General features: G+C 40.9%; 1 protein-coding gene across 3 annotated transcripts in view; it reads right to left on the bottom strand.

The window, feature by feature from the left end:
• Positions 1 to 26,604, bottom strand: part of secisbp2 (SECIS binding protein 2) — an 87,778-nt gene that overhangs the window by 47,006 nt on the left and 14,168 nt on the right. For all 3 annotated transcript variants that reach the window (XM_073071728.1, XM_073071747.1, XM_073071737.1), the window contains exons 4-8: positions 14,947 to 15,061; positions 13,610 to 13,842; positions 7,231 to 7,315; positions 6,114 to 6,256; positions 5,867 to 6,007 (exon numbers count right to left, since the gene is read on the bottom strand). In XM_073071728.1, coding sequence (XP_072927829.1) covers positions 5,867 to 6,007; positions 6,114 to 6,256; positions 7,231 to 7,315; positions 13,610 to 13,842; positions 14,947 to 15,061 — 717 coding nt within the window. The remainder of the gene's footprint in view (positions 1 to 5,866; positions 6,008 to 6,113; positions 6,257 to 7,230; positions 7,316 to 13,609; positions 13,843 to 14,946; positions 15,062 to 26,604) is intronic.

Genomic DNA, 26,604 nt, shown 5'->3' with positions numbered 1-26,604 from the left:
CCCTTTCATTCCAGGAATCATTCTTATGAACCACTGTGGACCCTTTCCATTGTCAGCACATCCTTTCTTAAACCTGCTCACAATACTCCAAAAATGGTCTGACCAATGCCTTATAAAGTCTTAGCCAATGTATCCTTTATTTTATAGTCTAGTCCTCTCGAAATGAATGTTAAGGCATTTGCCGTCTTCACCAACAGCTCAACCTTTAGAGAATACTGCACGAGGACTCCCAAGTTCATTTGCACTTCTGATTTTCAAATTCTACCCGACTTAGAAAATAGTCTACGCCTTTATTCCTTCTGCCACAGTGATTAACCATACTGCCACCTATTTGCCCATTCTCATAATCTAAGTCCTTCTGCAAACTCCCTGGTTCCTCAACACCACCTGCCCTCCACCCATCTTTGTATCGCCAACAACCTGGTCACGAAAACATCAATTCCACGAACTAAATAATTGATAAACAACGTAAAAAGCAGTCCCAACACCAACCCTGCAGAACACCATTAGTCACCGGCAAGCAACCAGAAAAGCCCGCTTCATTCCCACCATATGCCTCTTTTCTGTCAGCCAATCTGCCACCCATGCTAGTATCTTTCGTACAATACCATGGTGCACTTATCTTGTTAATTAATATTGGAGATTTCCAGCTCACGTTTGATGCAATGCTGTTCGGAGGGGCATGAAGTCTACATCTGAGGATTCTGAAAAGATAATCTCACCCACTCCAATGCCAATATACCAGCACTTCAATACTCAGAGATCATGGTGGAAGAGTATGGCGCTGTCTGTTAGTTGTGATTCAATTAGTACAATCATGTCCAGCTATTGTTTGACTAGTTGGTAAGACTGTTCTCTCTATAGAGGGAGCAGTCTGTAGGTGTTCATGAGGAGGACACTCAGTGAACTAGGCTATAAGTGACTGAATTCAGTATCTAGGTGAATGCTAGGTGCTCCATCTAGCTTCCCCCCCCCCCCAGTTTTAATATAGCAGTTGGCCATTTTATTGAGTAATTAATTGTTGTGGGTCAACAATTTGATAGAGACAAAGGCAGCAGATGGTACTATATAATGTTCTCAGTTTGGAAAGGTCAGAACATTTTGATCTTTGCTGTAGATTAAAACTGGTTCTAATTTGTAATGATTGCCACCTTTTGGAAGGATTTGGCTCAACAGGCTTTGGCAAGAATAGGTAGATTCTCTAAGCAAGTTTCTAGTAAGATCTCTTCTCCTCTCATTCTTTGTTTATTAGCACATAGTTAGTGCATCAAGAATGGATCCAGGGGTATTGGTATGTTCTTTATACAAGGTGTGGGAACTCTGGAGACCTCCAGTCTCTCCTGATAACTACATCTGCACAAAGTGCATTGAGCTGCAGCTCCTCAGAGTCAGTGTTAAGGAACTGGAGCTGCAGTCGATGGCCTTCGGCTCATACAAGAAATGAGGAGGTGATAGGAGTTACAGGGAGGTAGTCACCCCCATGCCATAAGAGGCAGGTATTTGGGTGACTGTCAGAAGCAGGAAAAGGAAACAGGCAACTGTGTCTCTGGCTGTTCCCCTGAATAATAAGTATACCACGTTGAATACTGTTGGGGGAGGGGAACAACCGACCATGGAAAAGTCACAGCAACCGGGTCTCTGTGATTCAGTAGGGAAGGGGGAGAAGGGGAGTGCAGCAGTGATAGGGGATTCCTTAATTAGAGGGGACAGCAGGATGGTATATTGCCTTCCAGGTGCTAGGTTCAGGGATGTCTTGGGTCAGGTCTGCAGCATTCTAAAGGGGGAGGTGAATATCCAGAAGTCATGGTTCATATTGGTACCAAGGACATAGGCAGGAAAAGGGATGAGATCCTAATGAGAGAAAATAAGGAGATAGGTAGAAAGCTGAAAAGCAGGACCTCAACAGTAGTCATCTTTGGATTGCTGCCTATACCATGTGCCAGTGAGGATACAAACAGAATGATTTGGCAGATGAATATGTGGCTGAGGAAGTGGTGCAGGGGTAAGGTTTTAGATTTCTGGATCCTTAGGATCTCTTCTGGGGAAGGTATGACCTGTATAAAATGTATGGGTTACACCCAAACCCAAGGAGATCAATATCCTTGTGCATAGGTTTGCTAGAGCTATTGGGGAGGGTCTAAACTAATTTGTCAGGGGAGTGGAAACTGGAGTGATAGTACTGAGGATAGGCAAAAAATAAAGTTCATCTGCCATTTCTTTGTCGTCCCCCCACCCCCACCATTACTACCTCTCCTGCATCACTTTCCAGCAGTCCAATATCCACTCTCGCTCGCTTTTACTCTTTATATATCTGAAAAGAAGTTTTTCTATCCTCTTTTATATTATTGGCTAGCTTACCTTCATATTTCATCTTTTCCCTCCTTCTCACATTTTCGTTGCCTTCTGTTGGATTTTAAATGCTTGCCAACCCTCTAAATGCCCACTCATTTTTGCTTTATTATAAGGCCTCTCTTTTGTTTTTATGCTGTCTTCGACTTCACATGTCAGCCACTGTTGCCTCGTCCTCTCGATGGCAGACATCCCACCTCTGCTGGAAGTTCTGGGAGTCTCCCGTAAATTGATAGCGGCTCCCTGACACCCACAAATGATATACAGTATCCCAGAAATCGATTCTTGGGAGAGCGGGAGAGGTGAGTTTAACAGGCGTCATTCGTTCATTAGCATAGCTAACGTTATTTAAACTAGCTGGCTAGCTGCTAAGGAGCTGCTCTATTGTAGACATCCCACCTCTCCCAGGAGCCTCCCACAAATTTAAGGCACTACCTCCCTGAAATTAGTTTTTGCAGGGTGGGATGTCTGCAGTGGTATAGAGGAGGCAATAACCACAGCCTTCAATGCTATAAGTTTTGGTTACCACATTGTACAAAGTCTGCGATCAGTCTAGAGAATGTGCAAAGGAGATTCTCCGAGATGTTGTCTGGCATGATGTTATGAGACAATGAATAGCTGGGTTTGTTGCACCTGGAGTGGAGATGGCCAAAGAGGAACACAAAATTATGTGTAGTTCAGATAGGGAAAACAGACATAAACTTTTCCCTCTAGCAAAGGTATCTATAAGAGGACGGAAGGTATACTATGCTTTACTATACTCTCCAATAAAATTTCTTCAGCCTTTTTCTCTCTTCCACCTGTCACCTCCTAGCTTCTCACATCACTCATACCCCTCCCTCCACCCCCTCACCTGGACACATGTCACCTGCCATTTTATGCTTCTCCCCTTTCCTATACCTGGCTTCTGCTCTTTTCCTATCCAATCCTGATGAAGGAACTCAGTCCAAAACATTAACTGTTTGTTTTCCTCCATGGATGATGCCTGAGCTGCTGTGTTCCTCAAGTATTTTGTACATGTTGCTTAAGAAGATTTTTCACCCAGATGATGATTAGAGCTTGTACCATGCTACCTTACACAGAAGTGGAGCCAAAGATTCTCACAACATTTAAGTAGCTAAACAAGCACTTGAAAGACATGGAAGGCCACAGACCAAGTGCCGGTAAACAGGAGTAGGCATGGATAGATTAGTTGAAGGGTCTGTTTCTGTGTTCTACGATTGCAGTATGTGCCATCTATTTTGCTAAGATAACCACCTCCCATACTCCACTACTAAAAAGGATAAGGATAGCAGGTGCATGAAAATTTCCCTGTTAAACATAATGTCATAACTTGGAAATAGATCACTGTTCCTTCATCAGCTCTGGATCTAAATACTGTAACTCCCCATCGAACAGTAATCTTACAATGTACTTTCATCATAATGACTCAGATGTGGTTCACCACTAAGTGCTCACATGGACAATAAAAAGTGCTCACATGGCTTCAGGTCATCAATATAATGACCTGAAAACATATTAAAAGCCCGTATTCTTGTCCTCTGATGAAATTTGCTCTCAACCAAACAAAATTATTTCTGGAAATCTTTTCATTGCTGTTTCAGTGATTCTGTAAATAGCAACCATCAGTTTATATAATATGAACTCACTGATACAATGTAATTCTGAGATAAAAAATTCTTGATGAAAATTCTAATAAATGTTGGAAGATACAACATTTTTAAAATAACAGGAGTTCAATGTGCAGTGAGTCATAAGGAAAAATATGGAGGAAATAACATACTTGCTTAAAATACTGACATTTTGGGACTGGAACTGTTTTTAAAAAAATTAAAGGGTGTAATGCCCTCTAGTGTTGCACTAAGCCAAAACATCATACTGCTTATAACATCATACTGAACTTTTCTAAACAAATTATTTCACAAGGTATCTGACTCCGATTTATTTTACCTTTGTTTTTATATTTTCCCGACTCTTGCAAACCATATTAGTAAGGTTCCTAAATGATAAAAAGCAGATTCACTAAAGTTAATGTCCTTTGACATGACAATCTCAACTTGCGTAAACACTGTTCTTAGAAGAGGTTAAAGTTGAGCCTCAGCTCTCCTGGTATGTTCCTCTCTCATGTACCCATGGATACCATCACTACAGGACATTGTCATTATGGATAACAATAGCCTTCCTTATTAAAAAAAAGTACCAAATAAAAGAGTGCTCCCATCTTGCTGCTTGTTAGTAGCTTCTAAACTTCTCCAAAATCCAGACTGTGTTAATATTTGACAAAGGAAACTAAAACCCTGAGTCTGAACTACCCAAAGTGTATAGACTTCCAAGACCTAAAACTGAACATCTTCTCTTCTGGCCAGTTTTCTGTGTTCTTGGAAACTGATGTTCAACACACTAAATCTAAAGGAAAATTACATTCACTTTCAAAAGGACACAACCTACATGTAATTATCTTAAATTATTTCATTTGATGTGTTGGTCTGAATCTTTTTCTTCTATGAGTTTGCTTTTAGTTGACAAATACTGCATTGTCCTGGATGACTTTTATTCCCAATATTTCAGATCAATTAAACAACTCAGCAGCTAAAATCTGCTTAAAATAGGTTTGCCTTTTATATATCTTAAAGTAATAGTTCTCAACTTGGGCTGCATGATGCTCCTTGAGTGGCAGGGGAACCACCAGGTGTCATAGATAAGGTCTTAAATATATTTACTTGTGACCTATCTAAAAATACAAAATTTAAAAAAATTTACACACACACACACCCCCCCCCCATATATAGGTCCCAAAGATTTCCAAGTTCAGTACCAACTCTTTAAAAAACAGTGACCTTTGACATCATCAGATTCTCATGGGGGATGGAGTGGAACATGCTTATTTTTTCTCTCTCTCTCTCCCTCCCCCTCCCTCCTTCTCTCCCTCTGTCAAACAGGTTAGGGGGTTACTACTCTAAGGCCAGTACACCTATGCAGAAATACATGCCTCAACTTTAGCCCTTCAGAAAGATTATTACTAGATATCTACTTAAGATTAATTTGATTCGCCTACAACACAATTATTGAACATAAGTTGTAATCTCCCTTATAATTCCCTTCGTATAAAAGATGTACCTTTAGAATAGAGATAAGGAGGAACTTCTTTAGACAGAGAGTGGTGAATCTGCAGAAATCACTGCCAGACGGCTGTGGAGGCCATATCATTAGGTATATTAGAAATGGAGGCTGATAGGTTCTTGTTAAAAGGTGTTAAAGGTTATGGCGAGAGGCAGGAGAATGGAGTTGAGAGGGATAATAGATCAGCCATGATGGAACGATGCTGCAGACCCAATGGGCCAAACGGTCCAATTCTGCTCCTATGTCTTATGGTCTATTTAAGTTTGATCTCATCGTCATCAGCGAAGCAATGGTTGATGATGTTAAAAACTAATCCGCTAATTTATCACTGCATCCCAACAAAATAATTTGGGAATATGCACCGCCTGAAACACCACCAAGTACAAAAGTCAAGTACCTCAAGTCGAGGTAGCTCTTGTACAGTTATCTTGGGCTCAATTCGCTTTGGAGCTGCATCAGATTCCTTTGGCTTCTTTTTCTTCTTCTTCTTTTTCACTTTCCCAGTTTCTTCTTTCAGATTTATTTTAATTTCATTTCTCTGAAATAATTTTGCATTTCATATTTGATCACATTAACAAGTAACAATGAGAATAATTTTAAGGTTAAAAATATAAAGTAATCCATAATTTTGGTTTCATCCTGACCTGAGCAACTTTATGAGCAGATATCTTTGGTGAAGCTGAACTGAGAACTGGCCTCTTAGGTGCTTGTGAAACGATTGTGGCCCACGACAACACAGGTGGAGTGGTAGTTGACGATACAGACAAAGAGGACATGGCCACTGAACCTTTTAGGAAAAAAAATGTAGTAATAATGTATTTTGTACCATCAATACACCAAACTACAGAGATATTAGTTTGCATTCAGACTCTGGATTATTTAAAATTGAACACTAGCATGAGAAGATATTTATTGTGATTTTTAAAAAATCATGTTGAAAGGAATAAACAATGATCTTATAGCATGCTGATTACTTCCTTTTCATTCTGCTTCATTGTTAAAACCAAACCAATTCTTTTTTAACAATGAAGCTGAACAAAAAGGAAATGATTTAGGAGGTTATCACAGCATGGGATTATGAAACATCTCCCTTTTACCCATCAGTACCACTTGTAATTTTCCAAATATTTTATAATTTTCTAAAAAACCAAAGATGCTAAATGAATCATAAGACACAGAAACAGGCCCTTTGGCCAAACGAGTACACAATGACACATTCACTCTCATCTTATTTAATTTTAATCCTCCTCACAGAACAGCATTCCTGACAGATTCTATCACTCACTCTGGAACGCGGGAGGAAACGGAAGTGGCTTGGAGAAGCTGACATTGTTACAGGAGTGTGTGGAGACTCCACACAGATAACACTTAAGTCACTGGAGCTGTAAAGCAACAATTTTACTAGTTGCATAATTAAGCTGCCCTAGCATTCTGACATTTGAACATTTTGATTTGGGTCTCTGAATGTAAGAAAATAAATGTCATGTTGCCTGACATTAAGTTCAACTCACTAAGAGACAAAACTTTGTATTTTTTAAAAAAAAAACTTTTTGCAATTTATTTGCTATACAGTAATTAGAAATCTTTATAAATGTTTCATTTGATGTTTTAAAATAGTTTATGTTAAGAACAGTTAAATGAGCTATCCTAAACCAGGAAACTAGTTCCCCCCCCAAAAAAAGATTTTACTAGGAAACAATTTCTAGACATAGCCCAATATAACCCAAAGTATAATCAAGTATTTATGTTTAAGTTTTCTACCTGTGGTAGTGGTGGAACCAGAGACAGTGCATTTTTCTGAATTCACAGGAAATCCAGATGAAGAAAATGTTTGCAATGCTTCATCCTAGATTAAATGCAAGATATTGCACTGTTATAAAGAGAATACTAATAGAAGTAGAGGTAGGAGCAGGCTACTTGTGCTTACTCTACTCTTCAATAAGGTCATTGCTGATCATTTAATTCACTGCCACTCTACTAAACTAACCTCAGATCTCTCGATTCCTTCAAAAGAAAGAGATTGGTCTATTTTGATTATACCCAGTGACAGAACCCTAAATAGAGAGCTCTAACTGACCTCCTCCAGCTGAACACATTTCTTCTCACCTCAACCTGAATGACTAGCCCCTCAAAGAGCCCTGCCAGAGAAAACATCAGCATCAGTATTGCACTTCTCCTGTGAAGCCCCATGAAGATGTTGAATGATTCACCTCTCATCTGCTTAAATTTGAGAAAGTATTAGCCCATTTTAAAAAAAATTTCACAGAGGAACACTCTATTCCTTCCACAAATCCATCTGGTGAGACCAATTTTCTCATTTTGGAAAAGTGAGCTCAAATAAAGTGCAAATACAGATAAGTAGCTATTAGAAAAATCGCTGTGTTTTAATATAGTTTACAACTTTCTATGATAAACCACAACATTCGTAAATAAAGTATATATTCAATGAGATGACAAATTCAAAACAAATTCTGCTATGAGGACATTTTCATAACTCACATAAAAATACAAATGTCTGTGCAAAAGCTACAAATTAGAGCAGGATCAACCGCAGTGGAAGTGAGCGAAGAATCAAGGGAAAAATAACTCTTGCGGTTGGCAGTGACAAAGATTATGAAGAGATTCATGCTTCTGTGAGCAATTCCTTAGGAAATAAATGATCACAGAAACCGCATAACTCCAAAAATCAGCTGTCGATTATCAACCCAAATGCAAATTATCTGCACATTCCAGGGCAGCTTTGCAGAACCCACCTAACACAGCACATACAGTACTTTGATTGCCTGGCTGCAATCCACGTTCTAAGTGTAAAATGAATTATCCTATCAGCTCCAAATCCAACCAGCCCACAATAAAAGTATCAGATTCTACCCCAAACATAACAGATTCTGCAGCTGCTGAAAATCCCATGGTAATGCATATAAAATGCTGGAGGAACTCAACAGGTCAGGCAGCATCTATGGAAAGGAATAAACACTTGACATTTCAGGCTGAGACCCTTCTTCATTTAATTCAGTGCCACTTTACTACACTAACCTCAAATTACTCAATTCCTTCAAAAAATAAATCAATCTATTTTGATTATACTCAGCAAGTAAGCCCCAAGGGGGAAGAAAACAGAATAAGAAGGTGGGGGTAGAGGGGAAGGAGTACAAGCTAGAAGATGATAGGTGAATTCAGATGAGGAGGAATGTAGGTGGTTGGGGGAAAGATGATGAAATAATAAACTGGGAGGTGATTGATGGGAAAGTTAAAGGGCTGAAGAAATAGGAATCTGATAGGAGGAGAGTGGACCATGGGAGACAGGGAAGGAGGAGGAGCACTAGGGAGAGGTGATAAGCAGGTGAGGGATGAGAAGAGGCAAGAGGAGTGCCAGTAGGGGAAGAAGGAAGGAAGGGAGTGAGTGAGTGAGGAAGGGAGGGAGGAAGGGAAGGAGGAAGGAAAATTATCAGAAGTTATAGAAATCAATGTTCATGCCAACGAGTTAGAGGCTACCCAGACAGAATAAGGGTTGCTGCCCCTCCAACCTGACAGTGGCCATGGCAGTAGAGGCCATAGACCAACATATCAGAATAGGACTGGGAACTGGAATTAAAATAGTTGGCCACCAATAAATCTCCTGTTGCAGATGAAGCAAAGATGCTCGACAAAATGGTTTCCCAATCTACGCTTGGTCTCAATAATGCTGAGGAGGCCGTATCAGGAGAACCTTCGGCTGTTGACGATCCCAACAGATTCCCAGGTGAAGTGTTGCCTCACCTGGAAGGACAGTTTGGGGCCCCGAATGGTGGTGACAGAGGAGGTGAATGGGCAGGTGTAGCACTTCTTCCGCTTGCAGGGATAAGTGCCAAGAGGGAGATTAGTGGGGTAGGAGGAATGGACAAGAGAACCACAGAGAGAACAATTCCTGTGGAAAGCAGAAAGTGGGGGGGGGGGGGGGAGGTGTTGTGGTGGTAAAGATATGTTTGGTGGTAGGATCCTGTTGAAGGTGGCAGAGGTAGCAGAGAATGATATACTGAATGCAGAGATCATAAGGTGGTAGGTAAGGACAAGAGGACCTCAATTTCTCTTAAGGCAGCAGGAAGATGGGGAGAGGACAGATGTCTGGAAAATGGGGGAGATGCCGGAAACTCTGTTCTTTGAAGAAAGAGGACATCTCTGATGTTCTGGAAAGAAAAGCCTCAACCTAGGGACAGATGCAGTAGAGATGAAGGAACTGAGAAAAGGGAATTAAACTTCTTTTTTACATGTGACAGGATGAGAAGAAGTATAGTCAAAATAGCTGTGAGAGTTGGTAGGTTTACAAAAGATTACAGTAGACTGTTTGCCCTAAAGATGGGATCGAGAAGAAAGAGATCAAGAAAGGGGAGAGATGTCGGAAATGGATCAAGTGAATTTAAGAGCAGGGTGTAAGTTGGAGACAAAGTTGATGAAATTCATGAGCTCAGCATTTGTACATGAAGCAGCATCAACACAGCACGGAAAGAATCAGGGAGTATTATCACTGAAGGCTTGGAACGTGAACTGTTCCATGTTGCCAAAGAAAAGGCAGGTGTAGCTGGGGCCCATGCAGGTACCCATGTCCACACCTTAAGTTTGGAGGAAGTGGGAACAGCTAAAAGAAATTATTGATTGTGAGAACTAATTCACCAGATGAAGGAGGGTGGTGGTGGAGGGGAACTGGTCAGGTCTGTTGTCGAGAGAGAAAGTGAGGCAATTATTACCAGGGATTTGAAAGTTGTTGAAGAGATCAAGAGCATCTGAATTGTCACAGACGTAGGTGGGAAGGGATAGAATTGAGGACAACATGAGTTCAGGGAACTATGAGGTTGGTGGCAGTGGAAGGGAGACAATAGCCTGATAGCCCTAAGTAAGGGCAAGATCTGGGAGTTGCCACCTGGCCTCAGCAAGGTAGAGGTCAGTACACCACACTACAACAGCAACCCCTTTGTCAGCAGGTTTGACGGCAAGGTTGAAGAGTGGAGGGCAGTGCGTTCAGAGGGTGTAATGTTCGAATAGGAGGGAGAAGTGCCACAGTCAAGATGGCTGATGTCAGCAATTAGAAATGAAAAGAGCAGGGTCATCCAAGGAGATGAGGGTTAGAAACAGGAGAAGGAGGGTCAACAGATTGGGGGGGTGGGGAATCCTTGCCAAAGTAATAGATTCTACTCCTGTCTATCTCAACAAATCAGAATTCCAGGATCACACTGAAATGAGAAGACAAGATACTAAAGATATCTTTCTTTCCTGTTTCTTTATTTACTACACATATTTCTTTATCAGTGTGGTGAACTACATATACCTGTCTGGACACACCCCCTGATGACTGCTCCTGTGGCTCCTCCCACAGACCCCTGTATAAAGGTGATGGAGGTCACTCACTGCTCGTTCCTTCTTCCAGTCAATAAAAGCCGATACCTTGCTTTTACGTCTCAGAGTGAGTTATTGATGGTGCATCAATCAGTATGACTGATCGTGCCTTTCTTACTTACACCAAAGTTCGGTGGTACTTTGTACACCAAACTAAAATTCAGTGCTCCAATGTGGAATAATAGGTATGATTCATTTTGCATGTGTGGCAGAATGCATAGATTCAACAGCTATGGACATGAATGGTGGTCAAAACACCAAGCCCTGGCCCAGATGTTTCCTTTCTAACAGTTAAACCTGCATATTTCTGCCTCTCAGCCAATCTCCTGTCAACTTCAAATTTTACCCTTTAACTAGCATTTTAGGTTTAAATCCAAAACTTCTCAAATGACTATTTCTTACTGCATACACCTGGTAATTCATCAGATCCTGAGATTTTAAAATTTAGGTGACAAGCTCATGAATCACAACAGGCAGATCAAGTTAATTATTTTAAGTTTAGAACATTTAACAATATGATATTGGAAAAGACAATCTTTTACATTATGCTGGTGTGATAGTCAAACTGATAGAGTGAAATAATTTGACTTGGTATTAAGCATTATGCTTTGGGATTGGAATTAGATGGTTATTTTCAGGATTACATGTAACAAGTCAAAGGGATCAGATCTAGGGTATCAGCTATTTTAAATTTATATTAACAAAGGGACTTGGGAGTATTGCGTCCAAACTTGTTGGGAGGTTATCAACCTGAAAAGTTGACTTTCTTTTCTCTCTCCTACCTAACCTACTGAGTAGTTCCAATAATCTTATGACATTAACAAATATTTATATTCAGAAGGATCCAAGTATCTTCAGAGAAGGCTCATAGAAATTTAGCCTGCATGTAGAGAAAATGTGTAGGAAGACTAATAAATTGTTGGCCTTCAGTGAGAGAGGAATGAAGTTAAGTAGAAAAACTAGGAGCTCAGGGAGATTCAGAACCAAAGTCCTTAAGAGCTTGCAAAGCTTTAGGATATGGCTTTAACATAATCCAAACTTTTTCGTGGACAGGACCTATTTGCCCACATGATGGCATTGTTATACTACTGTACTGCAGGCCCTTGAAACAATTCATGATGATAGTTGTCAGATCCACTAGGTGGTAGTCATTAAGGGACGTTGTCTTGTTTTTCTTAAGTATTGGGATGATAGTGGTCTTTTTAAAACAGGTGGGAACCTCAGATTGAATCAATGGGAGAAGTCAGAGAGTGGTAGTGGAGGATTGCTTCCCTGAGTGGTGTGCCACAGGGATCAGTGCTGGGTCCATTGTTATTGTCATCTATATCAATGATCTAGATGATAATGTGGTAAACTGGATCAGCAAATTTGCTGATGATACAAAGACTGGAGGTGTGGTGGACAGTGAGGAAGGTTCTCAAAGCTTGCAGAGAGATCTGGACCAGCTGGAAAAATGGACTGAAAAATGGCAGATGGAGTTTAATATAGACAAGTGTGAGGTATTGCACTTTGGAAGGAAAAACCAAGGTAGAACATACAAGGTAAATGGTGGGGCACTGAGGAGTGCAGTAGAACAGAGGGATCTAGGAATACAGATACAAAATTCCTTAAAAGTGGCGTCACAGGTAGATAGGGTAGTAAGGAGAGCTTTTAGTACATTGGCCTTTATAAATCAAAGTATTGAGTATAAGAGTTGGAATGTTACGGTGAGGTTGTATAAGGCATTGGTGAGGCCGAATTTGGGAATATTGTGTGCAGTTTTGGTCACCGAATTACAAGAAGGATATTAATAAGGTTGAAAGAGTGGAGAGAAGGTTTACAAGGATGTTGCTGGGACTTGAGAAACTGAGTTACAGTGAAAGGTTGAATAGGTTAGGACTTTATTCCCTGAAGCGTAGAAAAATGAGGGGAGACTTGATAGAGGTATATAAAATTATGATGGATATAGATAGAGTGAATGCAAGCAGGCTTTTTCCACTGAGGCTAGGGGAGAAAAAAAACCAGAGGACATGGGTTAAGGGTGAAGGGGGAAAGTTTAAAGAGAACATTGGGAGGGGGCTTCTTCACACAGAGAGTGGTGGGAGTGTAGAATGAGTGGCCAGATGAAGTTGTAAGTGCAGGCTCACTTTTAACATTTAAGAAAAACTTGGACAGGTACGTGGATGAGAGGTGTATGAAGGGAAATGGGCCAGGTGCGGGTCAGTGGGACTAGGCAGAAAAATGGTTCGGCACAGCCAGGAAGGGCCAAAAGGCCTGTTTCTGTGCTGTAATGTTCTATGGTTCTAAGACGTCCAGATGCTTTCTGTGGGTTCACCTTCTACAGGAGTGATCATATGTCTGCAATGGTGAATATGGGTTCAGGTGCATAGGAGACTGTCAGGGTGGTAATGACATACTAGTCCCCTTCTGCTCAAAATGTGCAGAAAATCAGGAAGGCACGTTGCCAGTGACGAAGGGTCTCGGTCCGAAACGTCGACAGTGCTTCTCCTATAGATGCTGCCTGGCCTGCTGTGTTCCACCAGCATTTTGTGTGTGTTGTTTGCCAGTGACACTGCCTGATTCTGTTTTGTAGCTTGTCATAGCACATAGACTCTATGATGGCTGGTCTGAAATCAGTTTTGGATTGGTATTGTCTCTTAGCTTCTCTGATAGTTTTACAGAGGTTGCATCATAATGTCTGTGCAGCTATCAGATATATGATTAAATATATATTATTAAAGCAGTTAAAACACAGTACAATGACTTCTAATTTAATTGTTGTTCCACTTACCACCTTTGATGTATCATTTGCATGCCATACTTTGGCAGACTCTTTAGAAACTTCACTTGAATCTTGAAGTGTTTTGAGACCATGGCTACATTGCTTTACTACTGCACTCTGCATTTCGGGCAAATCTCTTGATGAAACTTTAGATGTGCTATCAGTCTTAGGCTCAGGTTCATTTAATATTTTCTGAGGTGCCTTACATTTGCTGTGCTGCTGTTTGTTAACCTGTTTGTTCCCTACGTGTGAAAATTAAAATTAAAAAAATTGATTAATACGGAAGGCATAAATTGGTCACTGAGAAAGGAGCCAGATCACAGTAAAACAGATACAAGTGAAATTTTGTATGTTTTTCATGGTCATGTAAGGATGCTTACAAAGACAATATTGCATATCATCAATTATAATAAAACTAACTAAAATAGCTCTCTAGATTTACAGAAGCAAAACTGAATGTCACTTTAAGTACCGTAGATTCCGGATTATAAGCCGCTACTTTTTTCCCACATTTTGAACAGCTTTGAACTCTGCGGCCTATAATCCAGAGTGGCTAATACATGGTTTTTTTTCATGCCGCCTCGTAAACATTTTGCCTCGTAACAGTAGACCAATAAAATTGATGAGTAGTTCACAGAGGTCCAATGAAATTGTACGATAAATCAAGCGCACTTTCACAATTAAATTATTGTAAATCAGTCATTTGTACTCACCCTCATCAACATGGAAAATACTCGAAGAAAAGCAAGACCCGAGCGCATCAGACCCGATTAGACCCGATCGCGTTACGCAAGCGCGTCAGACCCGATTAGACCCGATCGCGTTACGCAAGCGCATCAGACCCGATTAGACCCGATCGCGTTACGCAAGCGCGTCAGACCCGAGCGAAAACGCTGCTTTTAAGTTAAAGTCGATCAATAACTTTTCCTGGTAGGCTGCAGTATATATATTTTTACCAGTTGCTAGGAGATATTGGAATGTTGTTCGTGCTGTTCAGTAAAAAAGTATATGCAACGTAATTTGTGTTACCGATACGTATGTATATTTAAAAGTAGCGGTGCGGCCTAAAATCCGGTGCGGCCTTTACAATTAAAAAATTGATTTTATTTCTAAAATTAGAGCCTGCGGCTTTTAATCAGGTGCGCTCTGTAGTCCGGAATCTACGGCAGTTATTCAAATAGTGTTTTAGATGAATTGCTCGTTAACCAGAATGTAAATTTGTGAACAATAGTTCTCAAATCTAATTTACATTAAAACAGTACTTAAACTATATAATTGTGAAACATTTTAAAAATTATATGCAGAAAATTATAGGCAAAACAATTTTTAACAAAAAATATTCTTACCTCTTTTGGTTATATTATCTCTAGATACATGAGGTTGTTGCAATTGTTCACCCGTTTCTGATAATTCATTTATATTTTGCCCCTGGTTTCTTAATTCCTTTCTCGATCTTGCTTCCTACAAATTACAAAATTACTACTGTCAGTGAGTTGGTTTACCACTTTGGACATTTGCCTGCAACACAGACCACACAAAATACATTCAATATCATTTACACTTACAGAAGCAAAGAAAATGGCTAATTTAAAAAGATATTTTTTGTCTCTTTTTAATACTATGGAGAAGTTTGCTCATTGGTGATATACACCTCCATGAATATTGCAGTGAGGTAACAAAATGAGAGTTGATTTAGCACTTCATAACACCATAAGACATAGGAGCAGAATTAGGCCATTCGCCCCATTCAAGCCTGCTCTGCAATTCCATCATGGCTGATTAATTAACCTTCTCAACCTCATACTCTTGGCTTCTCCCCATAACCTCTGACACCTTGATTAATCAAGAACCTATCAACCTCCACCTTAAATATACCCAATGATTTGGCCTACAGGACATTGGTGGCAATCAGTTCCACAAGTTCACCACCCTCTGGCTAGAGAAATATTTCCTCATCTCTGTTCTAAATGGATGACCCTTTATTCTGAGACTATGCCCTCAGATACTAGACTCCCCCACTATAGGAATCATTCACTCCAGATCCACTCTAGGCTTTTAAATATTCAATGGGTTCCAATGAGAACCCCTGCACCCCTATTCTTCTAAGTTCCAGCTTCTACAGTCCAGAGCCATCAAATGCTCTTCGTAGCACTTTCAATCCTGGGATCACTCTCTGAAACTCCTTTGGGCCCTCTCTAATGTCTTCATATCATAAGGGGCTCTAACTGCTCACAATACTCCAAGTGCAGTCTGACTAATTCAGTGTAAAGCATCAGCACTACATCCTTGCTTTTATACTCTAAGCCTCATGAAATAACTGCTAACATTGCATTTGCCTTCCTTACCATTGACTTAACCTTTAGAGACTCCTGCATTAGAACTCTTAAGTCTCTTTGAACCTCTGAGTTTTGAATTTTCTCGCCATTTAGAAAATAGTTCATGCCTTTATTCCTGCTACCAAGGTGCATGACCATGCATGTCCCTACCCTATATTCCATATGTCACTTCTTTACACAATCTTTCAGTCTACCCAAATCATCCTGCACACACCATGCTTCCTCAACACTTCATGCCCTCCCCACCTATCTTTGTATCATCCACAAACTTAGCCACAAAGTCATTAGTTCCTTCATCCATATAACGTGAAAAAAACCGGTCCAACACCAATCCCTGTGGAACATCACTAGTAAACGACGGCCAACCAGAAAAGGCCCTCCTTATTCCCACTCTTTGCCTCATGTCAGTCAGCCAATCTTCTATCTTTCCTATAATACCATGGGCTCTTATTTTGTTAGGCAGCCACATGTGTGGTTCCTTGTCAAAAGCCTCATGAAAATCCAAATAAACAACAACCACTTACTTTCCTTTGTCTATCTTGCCTGTTATTTCCCCAAAGAATTCCAGCAGATTTGTTAGGCAAAAATTCCCCTTAAGGAATTTTGGCTATTTTTGCTAACTTTGGCTATTTTGTCATGTGCCTCTAAGTACCCCAAACCCTCTTCCTTAATAACAGACTCCTTTCCAACCATTGAAATCAGCCTAACTCAACTATAATTTCCTTTCTTCTGTTCCCTTCCTTAAAGAGTGGAGAGGTATTTCCAATCTTATAGTCCTCTGGAACTATTCCAGAATCTAGTGGTTCTTAGAAGATCATTACTAATGCCTCCACAATCTCTTCAGCTACCTCTTTCAGAACCCTGGGGTGTAGTCCATCTGGTCCACATGTCTACTTATCTACCTTCAGACTTTACAGCTTCCCAAGCACCTTCTCCTTACTAATAACAATGACACTCACTTCTGCACCCTGACACTCTTGCACATCTAGCATTCTGCTAATGCCTTATACAGTGAAAAATGATGCAACATAATTACTAAACTCGACAGCCATTTATTTATCCCCCATTACTACCTCTCCTGTGTCATTTACCAGCAGTCTTGATATCCACTCATCTCTTTTACTCTTTATATAATCTGAAAGCACATTTGGTATCCCCTTTTATATTACTGGCTAGTTTAGCTTTGTATTTCATACTTTTTAAGTTGTCATCTGTTGGTTTTGAAAAGCTTCCAATTCCTCTACTTTGCTATACTTCATGGCCTCTCTTTTGCTTTTATGCTGTCTTTGACTTCCCTTATCAGCCATGATTGCCTCAACCTCCCTTTAGGATACCCCTTCATCACCAGTCCTGTGACTTCCGAATTGCTTCCTGAAACTCCAGCTATTGCTCTTCTGCTATCATTCCTGCTAGTGTCTCTTTCAAATTAACTTTAGCCAGCTCCTCTCACATGCCTCTGTAATTTCCTCTACTCTACTGTAATACAGATATTTCCAATTTTAGCTTCTCCCTCTCAAACTGCAGGGTGAATTCTATCAGAGCATGATCACTGCCTCCAAGGGTTCTTTTACCTTAAGCTTCCTAATTAAATCTGGGACATTATACAACACCCTATCCAAAAGTCCTAGAGCAGTCAACCATAAGTTGCTCTAAAAAGCCATCTCATATGTTGTCTACAAATTCCCCCTCTTGGGATCCAGCACCAAACTGATTTTCCCAATCTACCTGTGTACTAAAACTGTGCATCACTGTTGCAACATCAGCTTTTGTACATTCCTCTTCTATTTCTCATTGTAATCCTGGCTAATGTTCGGAGGCCTGTACTTAACTCCTAATCAAGGTCTTTTTACTCTTGCAGTTTCCTAACTCTTAATGATAAGTACTCTACATTTCCTGATCCTCTGTTGGTTTTTTAAAGCAACAGAGCCATCCTACCCCCTCTGCCTACCTGCCAATCCTTTTGATACAATGTGTAGCCTTGGATGTTAAGCTTCCAACTCAGTCACGACTCAGTGATCCCCACATCATCATAGTTGCCAATCTCTAACTGCGCTACAAGATGATCTATCTTATTCCATATACTGTGTGCATTCAAATATGAGACCTTCAGTCCTGTATTCATCACCCCTTTTTTTGATTTTGGCCCCATTACACTTCAACTCATCCATCTGCCTGTCCTCCCTCACAGTCTCACTACACACTGCAGCTACTTGAATACCAACTGCCCCATCCTCAGCCCTACCACTCTGGTTCCCATCACCCTGCTAAATTAATCTAAGCCCTCTTCAATAGCTCCAGCAAACCTGCCCACAAGGATATTGGTTCCCCTCTGGTTCAGGTGCAACCCACCCTTTTTGTACAGGTTATACTTTCCCCAGAAGTGATCCCAATGATCCAGAAATCTGAAACCCTGACCCCTGCACTAACTCTTCAGCCACACATTCATCTGCCATATCATCCTCTTCTTATCCTCACTGGTAATTGCCACAGGCAGCAATCTAGAGATTATTATACTGGAGGTCCTGCTTTTCAGCTTTCTATCCAGCTCCCTATATCCTCTTTACAGGAACTGCTCCTTTTCCCCACCTACATTGTTGGTACAAGTATGTACGATGACTTCCAGCTACTCACTCTCCCCTTTCAGAATTATCTGGACCTGATTTGAGACATCCTTGGCCTTGGTGTGTGGCAGACAACATAACATCCCAGTGCCCCTTTCACATCCACAGAATCTACTATCTGCTCCTCTAATGGAATCGCTCATCACTACTGCACTCCTCATCCTTCCCTTCTGAGCCACAGAGACAGACTCGGTGCCAGAGATCAGGTCGCTGCCGCTTCTCCCTAGTAAATCACCTAACTCCCAAACAGTATCTAAAGTGGTATACTTGTCATTGAGGGGCACAGCCATGGGGTACTCTGTACTGACTGTCTATTCCTGTTCCCTTTCCTGACAAGTCACCCAGCTACCTGCCTCTGCAACTTAGCGGTGACTACCTCCCTATCACCTCCTCATTCTCCCATATGAGCTGAACGTTATCTAGCTGTAGCCCCAGTTTTTTAACTGAGATGTAGGTCGGTACACCGTGAAGATGTAGTTATCAGGGGGACTGTTGATCTCACAAAGTTCCCAGATCTCATGCAATGAACATACCATCAACTCTGGACCCATTCTCAGTGCACCAGCCATGTACTAACAGGGGAAAGAAACTTACTAAAAACTTATTTAGAACCTCCACTTGTACTTGCCCAAGCCTGACCATTCTTTACAATGCCCACTCACACAATGGCTGCTCTACTTCCACTTGCATTTTATTAGCTCCTGCTGAGTGCCTAATAGATAGTTATGATTGCAGCCCAACAAAAATTACTTTATTATTTTTACTTTATTAGTCAGCCTAGTCAAGTAGTCTCCAGAACATCAATCATATGTCCATTAAGGATTAGATTTTCAAAAGGTGGGAACGGGTCCATCACAAGTACAGCTCTGTTCCCCATGAATAAAGATGGAAAATAGTAGAAGAAATCACTGAATATCAAAAGAACTGATCTACTGTCCCCTTCTTAATCCAGCTTGTATGGATTAACTGCAGCATTCCAACAAAGATCAGCTAGCCACAAGTCTGAGGACCCAACCCCTTGGTTTATGTGGCTCAATTAATAGATGTTAATCCATTAAAAATATTTAACAGCATTCTCAACTCAAAAATAAATATTATTCTTAGTAAATAATTTATTTTTTTCAAAGGCCATCTGATGGCAAGAAAGATTTTTGAATACTTGTGGACAGAAACAATAACATCCAGTTACATAGCAAATTAATTAAGGTTACTTGACTTACTTTCATTTTTACTGCTGATAAATCAAAAATACTTTAATACTGGCAAAAATGGAAAATGTGGCAAAAATTACAACCTCGGTTGATATTTAATTGTTAAGTGGACAGCAGTGCATTATGCTCAGTATACGCACTGGTGCATATATTGGCTGGACCCCATTCTTTACTTGGAGAAGTGAACCACAAATGTACTTCGATCTTGCAAATCCCTAATCAATCTGACAAAAGGATACTATAATACTTTAATACTAGGAATATGCCAAAAATTACAACCTTGGTAGATATTTAATTGATAGGCAGACAGCATGCATTATGCATTGGTGAATATATTAGCAGGACCCCACATTCTCTACTTGGAAGAAGTGAACCACAAATATACTTCAGTCTTGCAAATCCTTAATCAATCTGACAAAAGGATACTAATCCTGTCGTGGTACACAATTTTTAAATATCAAAAATCAAATAACTATTTTAAAATTAGAACTATTAGAAGCATCTCTGTACATACAATATAGACCAATTTTTGAAAATATTATACATATAAATTAGCATGGCGTCAGTATTGTATCATCTTTCACAAAGTTTTTTTTAAAAAACTGATTTCTTTTCCCCCAATTCAGCAATGGACTATGTTTGGGCTCTAGAGGCAGTTCATTTTGCATGGATATCACTTCCCATATACAAGTTGTTTTTCTATACCACTTCCTGCATGGATTAGTTTTGATTCAATTTGAAGCACAGTGAAAAGACACACATCTCCATTCTCTTTTCAGTGGCCCCTGAAACAACAATATCTGTGATTCTTAAGGTTTTGGTAATATTGGTAAACATTTAGTAGATATACTTTGACGGAAGCATTATGTTCACCTGTTGTTTGCACAGCATAGTTATGGAGTGTTCTGTGTAGTGTATTGCCTTGGTTAATACAAGTTGGGAGAATCAACAGTATTGGTAGATTCGGGTATCTGACAATTTTGTATTCAACTTAATATATATTTCACTTAACTCTCTGCAGTTTTACAAGTAAGAGATCTCATTAACCCCAAAGAAAGTTTCCACCTTGTGTGATTTTTTGAGAAGCTGTTTAACTCGCTGAGCTGTGTACAAATGCACTGTGAGGACAGTAGAGCTAAAAGATAACTCATCTTCAGAGGCATCATTCGCAGACGCATCTAAATACTGCAGATAATCATGTCAGCTTCCAACCTGGGCAATGTTGATCTCTAAGATTTGGAGGTCAGGTGAGAATGTGGCTTATCAACCACGTCTTTGCAAAGCTCAAACAAAACCACAATTAGCAAAGCTGCAGCACGAGCTTGCGCCAAAGCTCAAATGGCAAGAGGGCAGCTTATGCTAAGTGCAAAATTAAGATGCAAATGAAAAAAAATGTATAGAGGTCACATTAAGCGCACTCGAGGAAGAGTGAATTAGCAGAGGCAAAAGTGTATGAAGCAGCAGCTGACAGTTAAGTTTATAACCCGGACTCAGTCATGTTTTGCCTGTCACAACAGCCAATGCACCTTACTAAAGAATATGTCCAAATGAATTTTGGGTATAAAAAAGTGCTACAGCTCTACAAGGAGAAGCCAACATGCCTTTCATGTGGTCCAGGTATTGACAGTCAAGGTCTTAGCAGCAAAGACACACAACATCCCCTTCCGCAGTTCCACCACAGCAAAGACCTATCGAGAGTTGCTACTGATGCCAATCCCAGTTGCACAGGCATGGACAGACTGAACTTCCATTCATCCCAGGACATGCATTTGGCAAACTAATCTCTACAATGTTCTCATTCAGCAGCTGCAGATGCATTAAATTTGGCTTGGTATTATTGGAGTATAAAAGTTGCATTGTTTGCTGTGTAACCAAAACTATGTAGTCAGGTTTGAGCTTGCTATTTGCTAGAGAATGAAATCTTAAGAATGCAGAAGATAATGGGGTGTTAATGAGAGGCTAGCTAAGAGATGTAGATTAGAACATGATTAAGTCAATGGGTAGAAACAATAGTGGCGGATGTACGTGTGATATGCAACTGTAGACAGATTGGATATGCTAATACAACTAAACCAGGAGATTGCTATAAAAAATGCTATGTACAAGGATCGGTGGGCAATCAGCGACTAGCTCAATGACTGTCTCAGCTTTGATTTGCAAATTAAAGTTTAATACTTCTTGAATCTTCTGCATCTCCTGGTCGTTTGAGAAACCACGACAGTATCTGGCTCGTCAAGACCTAGTCACAGCAGGACAAAGTGTTCAACAACCAGTCTGCCAGTTACCTGTCCTGGAAGTCAAGCTTTCGCAAAGCTGTGGAACGACCAACTCTCAAACCTAATGAAGAGCTGCACCTTCCCTGTTGGTGGCTTGGTGGGGAGTCATTACAACAACGAAAGGGTTAGAGCAGATCACATTAATAATCTAGCTATGGGCTTACAAATGCTGTGGCGGAGGCTGGACAAATGTTATGACACTCCAGAGGCAATTCAAGAACCTCTTTTCAGCAGACTTGATAATTTTCCAAAACTCTCTCTCAAAGAACTGCAGAAGCTACAGGAGCTTGCAGATTTGTTGTCGGAATGGCAGTCTCAAAAAACAAGGATTACCTACTAGGGCCGAGTTTCTTGGATACATCAAAAGGAATAAACTCAACAGTGGAAAAACTTCTGAACAATATCAAAAGAACAGTGGATAACTGAACGGTTCAAGTATAAAGCAAAGCATCATGCCCTTATCTGCCATTTTCATTCTTTATGGAAGTTGTCTGCCACCATGCAGAAATGCAAAACGAGCCTAGTTTCATGCTTTCAACTTCTGGTAACAATGCATTCAAAGCGAGGTCTCCAGCAAAAGCATGGAAAGCCAGAATCTCTACTACGGTCAACAAAACTGAAGCCAAAAACTCCATCATGAACCCTGACAGACAATGTCCTAACCATAAGAAATCTCAACCCTTAAGGAAATGCAGAGGATTCAGATAAAAACCGTTCACAAACCATAACCACTTTCTAAAGGAGCACTCAGTATGTTTCAAATGCTGTGCTTTAATAGCACACCAAGCAAAAGACTGTAAACCTATCATACATTGCACTAAGTGTAACAGTGATTGGCACCTCTTTCAGGGCCAGAACCCTGGGCTACTACTGCTGACAGCACACTACAGCACAGCAAGGCAGGGAACGAGCCAAACATCCATCAGATGTAGTTAACTCCTCATGCACAGGCGTATGTGGGAAAGGCTTCCAAGGTGAATCTGGTATTGGGAAATGAACCTGGCCAGGTGTCAGATCTCTTGGTGGGACAACATCTTGGAGGCAGTCACCACAACTCTATCTCCTTACCATAGCACTGGAGAGGAATAAGAGCAGACAATTTGGGAAAACATTTAATTGGGGTAGGGGGAAATATGATCCTATTAGGCAGGAACTTGGGAGCAGATGTTCTCAGGGAAATACATGGCAGAAATATGGCAAATGTTCAGAGAACAATTGCATGGAGTTCTGCATAGGTATGTTCCATTGAGGCAGGGGAAGGATGGTAGAGTTAAAGAACCACGGTGTACAAAGTATATAGAAAATCTAGTTAAGAAGAAAAGAAATGCTTACGAAAGGGTCAAGAAACTAGGTACTGCTAGAGCTCTAGAAAATAACAAGGTTGCTACCAAGGAGTTTAAGAATAGAATTAGGAGAGCCAGAAGAGGCCATGAGAAGGCCTTGGTGAGCTGGATTAAAGAGAACCCCAAGGCAGTCTACAAGTATGTGAAGAGCAAGAGGATAAGCCATGTGAGAATAGGACCAATCAGGTGCAATAGTGGAAACGTGAAAAGACTAGATGCTGGAATCTAGAGCAAAAAAAAACAAAACAAAACTGCTGGAGGAACAGAATCACATTTATTCTCAATCACTAATGTCACCTGAAATTAGTTCTTTTTTGTGCCAGCAGTACTGTGCAAAGAAATAAAACTACTATAAATTACAAACCTGGAAAAATAATGAGGTTTTGTTTTCGGGTTAATGGACCATTCACAGATCTGATGGCAGAGGGGGAAGAAGCTATTTCTGAATTGTTGGCGTGTGGGTCTTCAGGCTTCAGTACCTCCTTCCTGATGGTAGCAATGAGAAGAGGGCATGTCCTGGATGACACCTTGAGGCACCACCCTTTGGAGATGCTCTTACAGTGGGGAGGATCGTGCCTGTGATGGAGCTGACTGAGTCTACAACTTTCTGAAGCTATTTGCAATCTTGTGACTGCATACCAGATTGTGATGCAACCACTCTCCACTGTACATCTATAGAAATTGGTAAGAGTCTTTGGTGACATACTGAATCTCCTCAGATTCCTATCAAAGAAGTTGCTGAAGTGCCTTTGTAATTGCATCAATGAGTTGGGTCCAGGACAGATCCTCAGATTTTGACACCCAGGATCTTGAAGCTGCTTATCCTTTCCACCACCTCAATGAGGACTTGTGTGTGTTCTCCCAATATCCTGTCCACAATTAGTATCTGGTTTTGCTGACACTGAGTGCGAGGCAATGCAATAATTTATCAGCTGATTATTTAGCCAGCAGATTTATCTCACTCCCACCTGCCTCCTCATCACTATCTGAGATTCTCGCAATAACAGTAGAGTCATCAGCGAATTTATAGATTGTGCTTAGCCACACAGTCATGATTGTAGAGAGAACAGAGCGGAGGAGTAAGCACACACCCTTGAGTTGCACCTGTGTTAATTGTCAGCAAGGATTCAATGGTTCATTTATTATTAAAGTATACAACTCTAGGGCTATGAGTAACCCTAGGTAATTTCTAAAGTAATTTCTAAAGTAAGTACATGTTTGGCACAGCATTGTTTTCTATGTAACACAATATATTGATAAAGGTAGAGCAGTGGATGTAGTGTATATGGATTTCAGTAAGGCATTTGATAAGGTTCCCCATGCAAGGCTCCTTCAGAAAGAAAGGAAGCAGGGGATCCAAGGAGACCTTACTTTGTGAATCCAGAATTGGCTTGCCCACTGAAGGCAAAGGGTGGTTGTAGATGGCTCATATCCTGCATGGAGGTAGGTGACCAGTGGTGTTCCGCAGGGATCTGTTCTACGATCCCTCTTTGTGATTTTTATAAATGGCCTGGATGAAGTAGTAGAAGAGTGGGTTAGTAAGTGTGCTGATGACACAAATGTTGGGGGTGTTGTGGGTGATCTGGAGGGTTGTCCAAGGTTACAGGAGGACATTGATAGGATACAAAACCGGGCTGAGAAGTGGCAGATGGAGTTCAACCCAGATAAATGTGAAGTGGTTCATTTTGGTAGGTCCAATTTGAAGACAGAATATAACATAAATGGTAAGCCTCTTGGCAGTGTGGAAAATCTGAGAGATCTTGGGGTCTGTGTTGATAGGGCATTCAAAGCTGCTACACAGGTTGACAGTGTTATTCAGACAGTGCAGTGTGTTGGCATTCATCAACCGTGAGATTGAGTTCAAGAGCTGTAAGGTAATGTTACAGCTATACAAGACCTTGGTCAGACCCCTCTTGGAGTACTGTGTTTAGTTCTAGTCACCTCACTACAGGAAGGATGTATATACTATAGAGAGAGTACAACAAAGATTTGCAAGGATGTTGCCTGGATTGGAGGGCGAAACTTATGAGAATAGGTTGAGTGTCCTGGCCTTTTCTCCTTGGAATGACAGACAATGAGAGGTGACCTGCCCTGATAGAGGTGGACAAGATGGTGAGGGGCCGTGATCATGTGGGTAGCCAAAGCTTTTTCCCAGGGCTGAAATCTCTAATATGAGCGGGCATAGTTTTAAGGTGTTTGGAAATAGGTACCGAGGGGATGTCGGGGTAAGTTTTTCACGCAGAGATTGGTGGGTGCATGGAATGCACTGCTAACAGCAGTGGTGGAAGCGGATACAATAGGATCTTTTAAGCGCCTCTTAGATACATGGCGCTTAGAAAAATAGAGGTCTATGCGCTAGGCAAATTCCAGGCAGCCTTTAGGGTAGGTTACACAGTCGGCACAACATTGTGGACTGAAGGGCCTGTAATGTTCTGTAAATTTCTATGTTCTATGTACCCTTGACAACCCTCTTTGAGTGCAACCATATTCCCAACAATAGGGGTGAAATCTCAACTCCTGAAGCTGTATGCAATTATTCACATCTTAAAACCATTGCTGACAAGATTCCCTCACTTGACTCTTCTGCTGCGATTGTCCTGCTGCTTGGCAGAGACACCACCCATGCACATAAAGTATGTGAACAGTACAATGATTGGCACAATGCTCTGTAGCACAATGCACAATACACAATGCCCAACAACTGGACCAGGGTTGGGATATAGTGGGTGAAACCTGCCTCAATGGTACTCATCAGCCCATTTAAAACTAATATCTTGGAGAAAAAACGCACAATTTATTTCAGACCCTGGCAGAGTAGAATCTGTATGAAAGAGAAGGCTGTAGATCTCAAGATTCTAAAGCTCAATCTCATCCTCACCACAGAAATCCACACCAGGCTTACTTCCCTCACAGGAAAATAGCCACTCACAGGAGACCTTGCCCACGCCCAGGATTACGGCTGCACAGGTGGAAGGTCAACTGAGGAAGATCTGTACCAGCAAGGCGGCTGGACCGGATGGAGTTTCCCCACGATTACTGAGGGCCTGTGCGACTGAGCTGGGAGAACCACTACAGCGCATCTTCAACATGAGCCTGGAGCAGAGAAGAGTACCCAGACAGTGGAAAACATCCTGTATTGTCCCGGTACCGAAGAAACCACAACCAAAGGAGTTGAACGACTTCAGACCTGTTGCCTTGACGTCGCACGTGATGAAGA

The sequence above is a fragment of the Hemitrygon akajei genome, chromosome 2, assembly GCF_048418815.1.
Source record: "Hemitrygon akajei chromosome 2, sHemAka1.3, whole genome shotgun sequence".
NCBI lineage: Eukaryota > Metazoa > Chordata > Chondrichthyes > Myliobatiformes > Dasyatidae > Hemitrygon > Hemitrygon akajei.
This window is presented reverse-complemented; position numbering and strand designations above follow the sequence as displayed.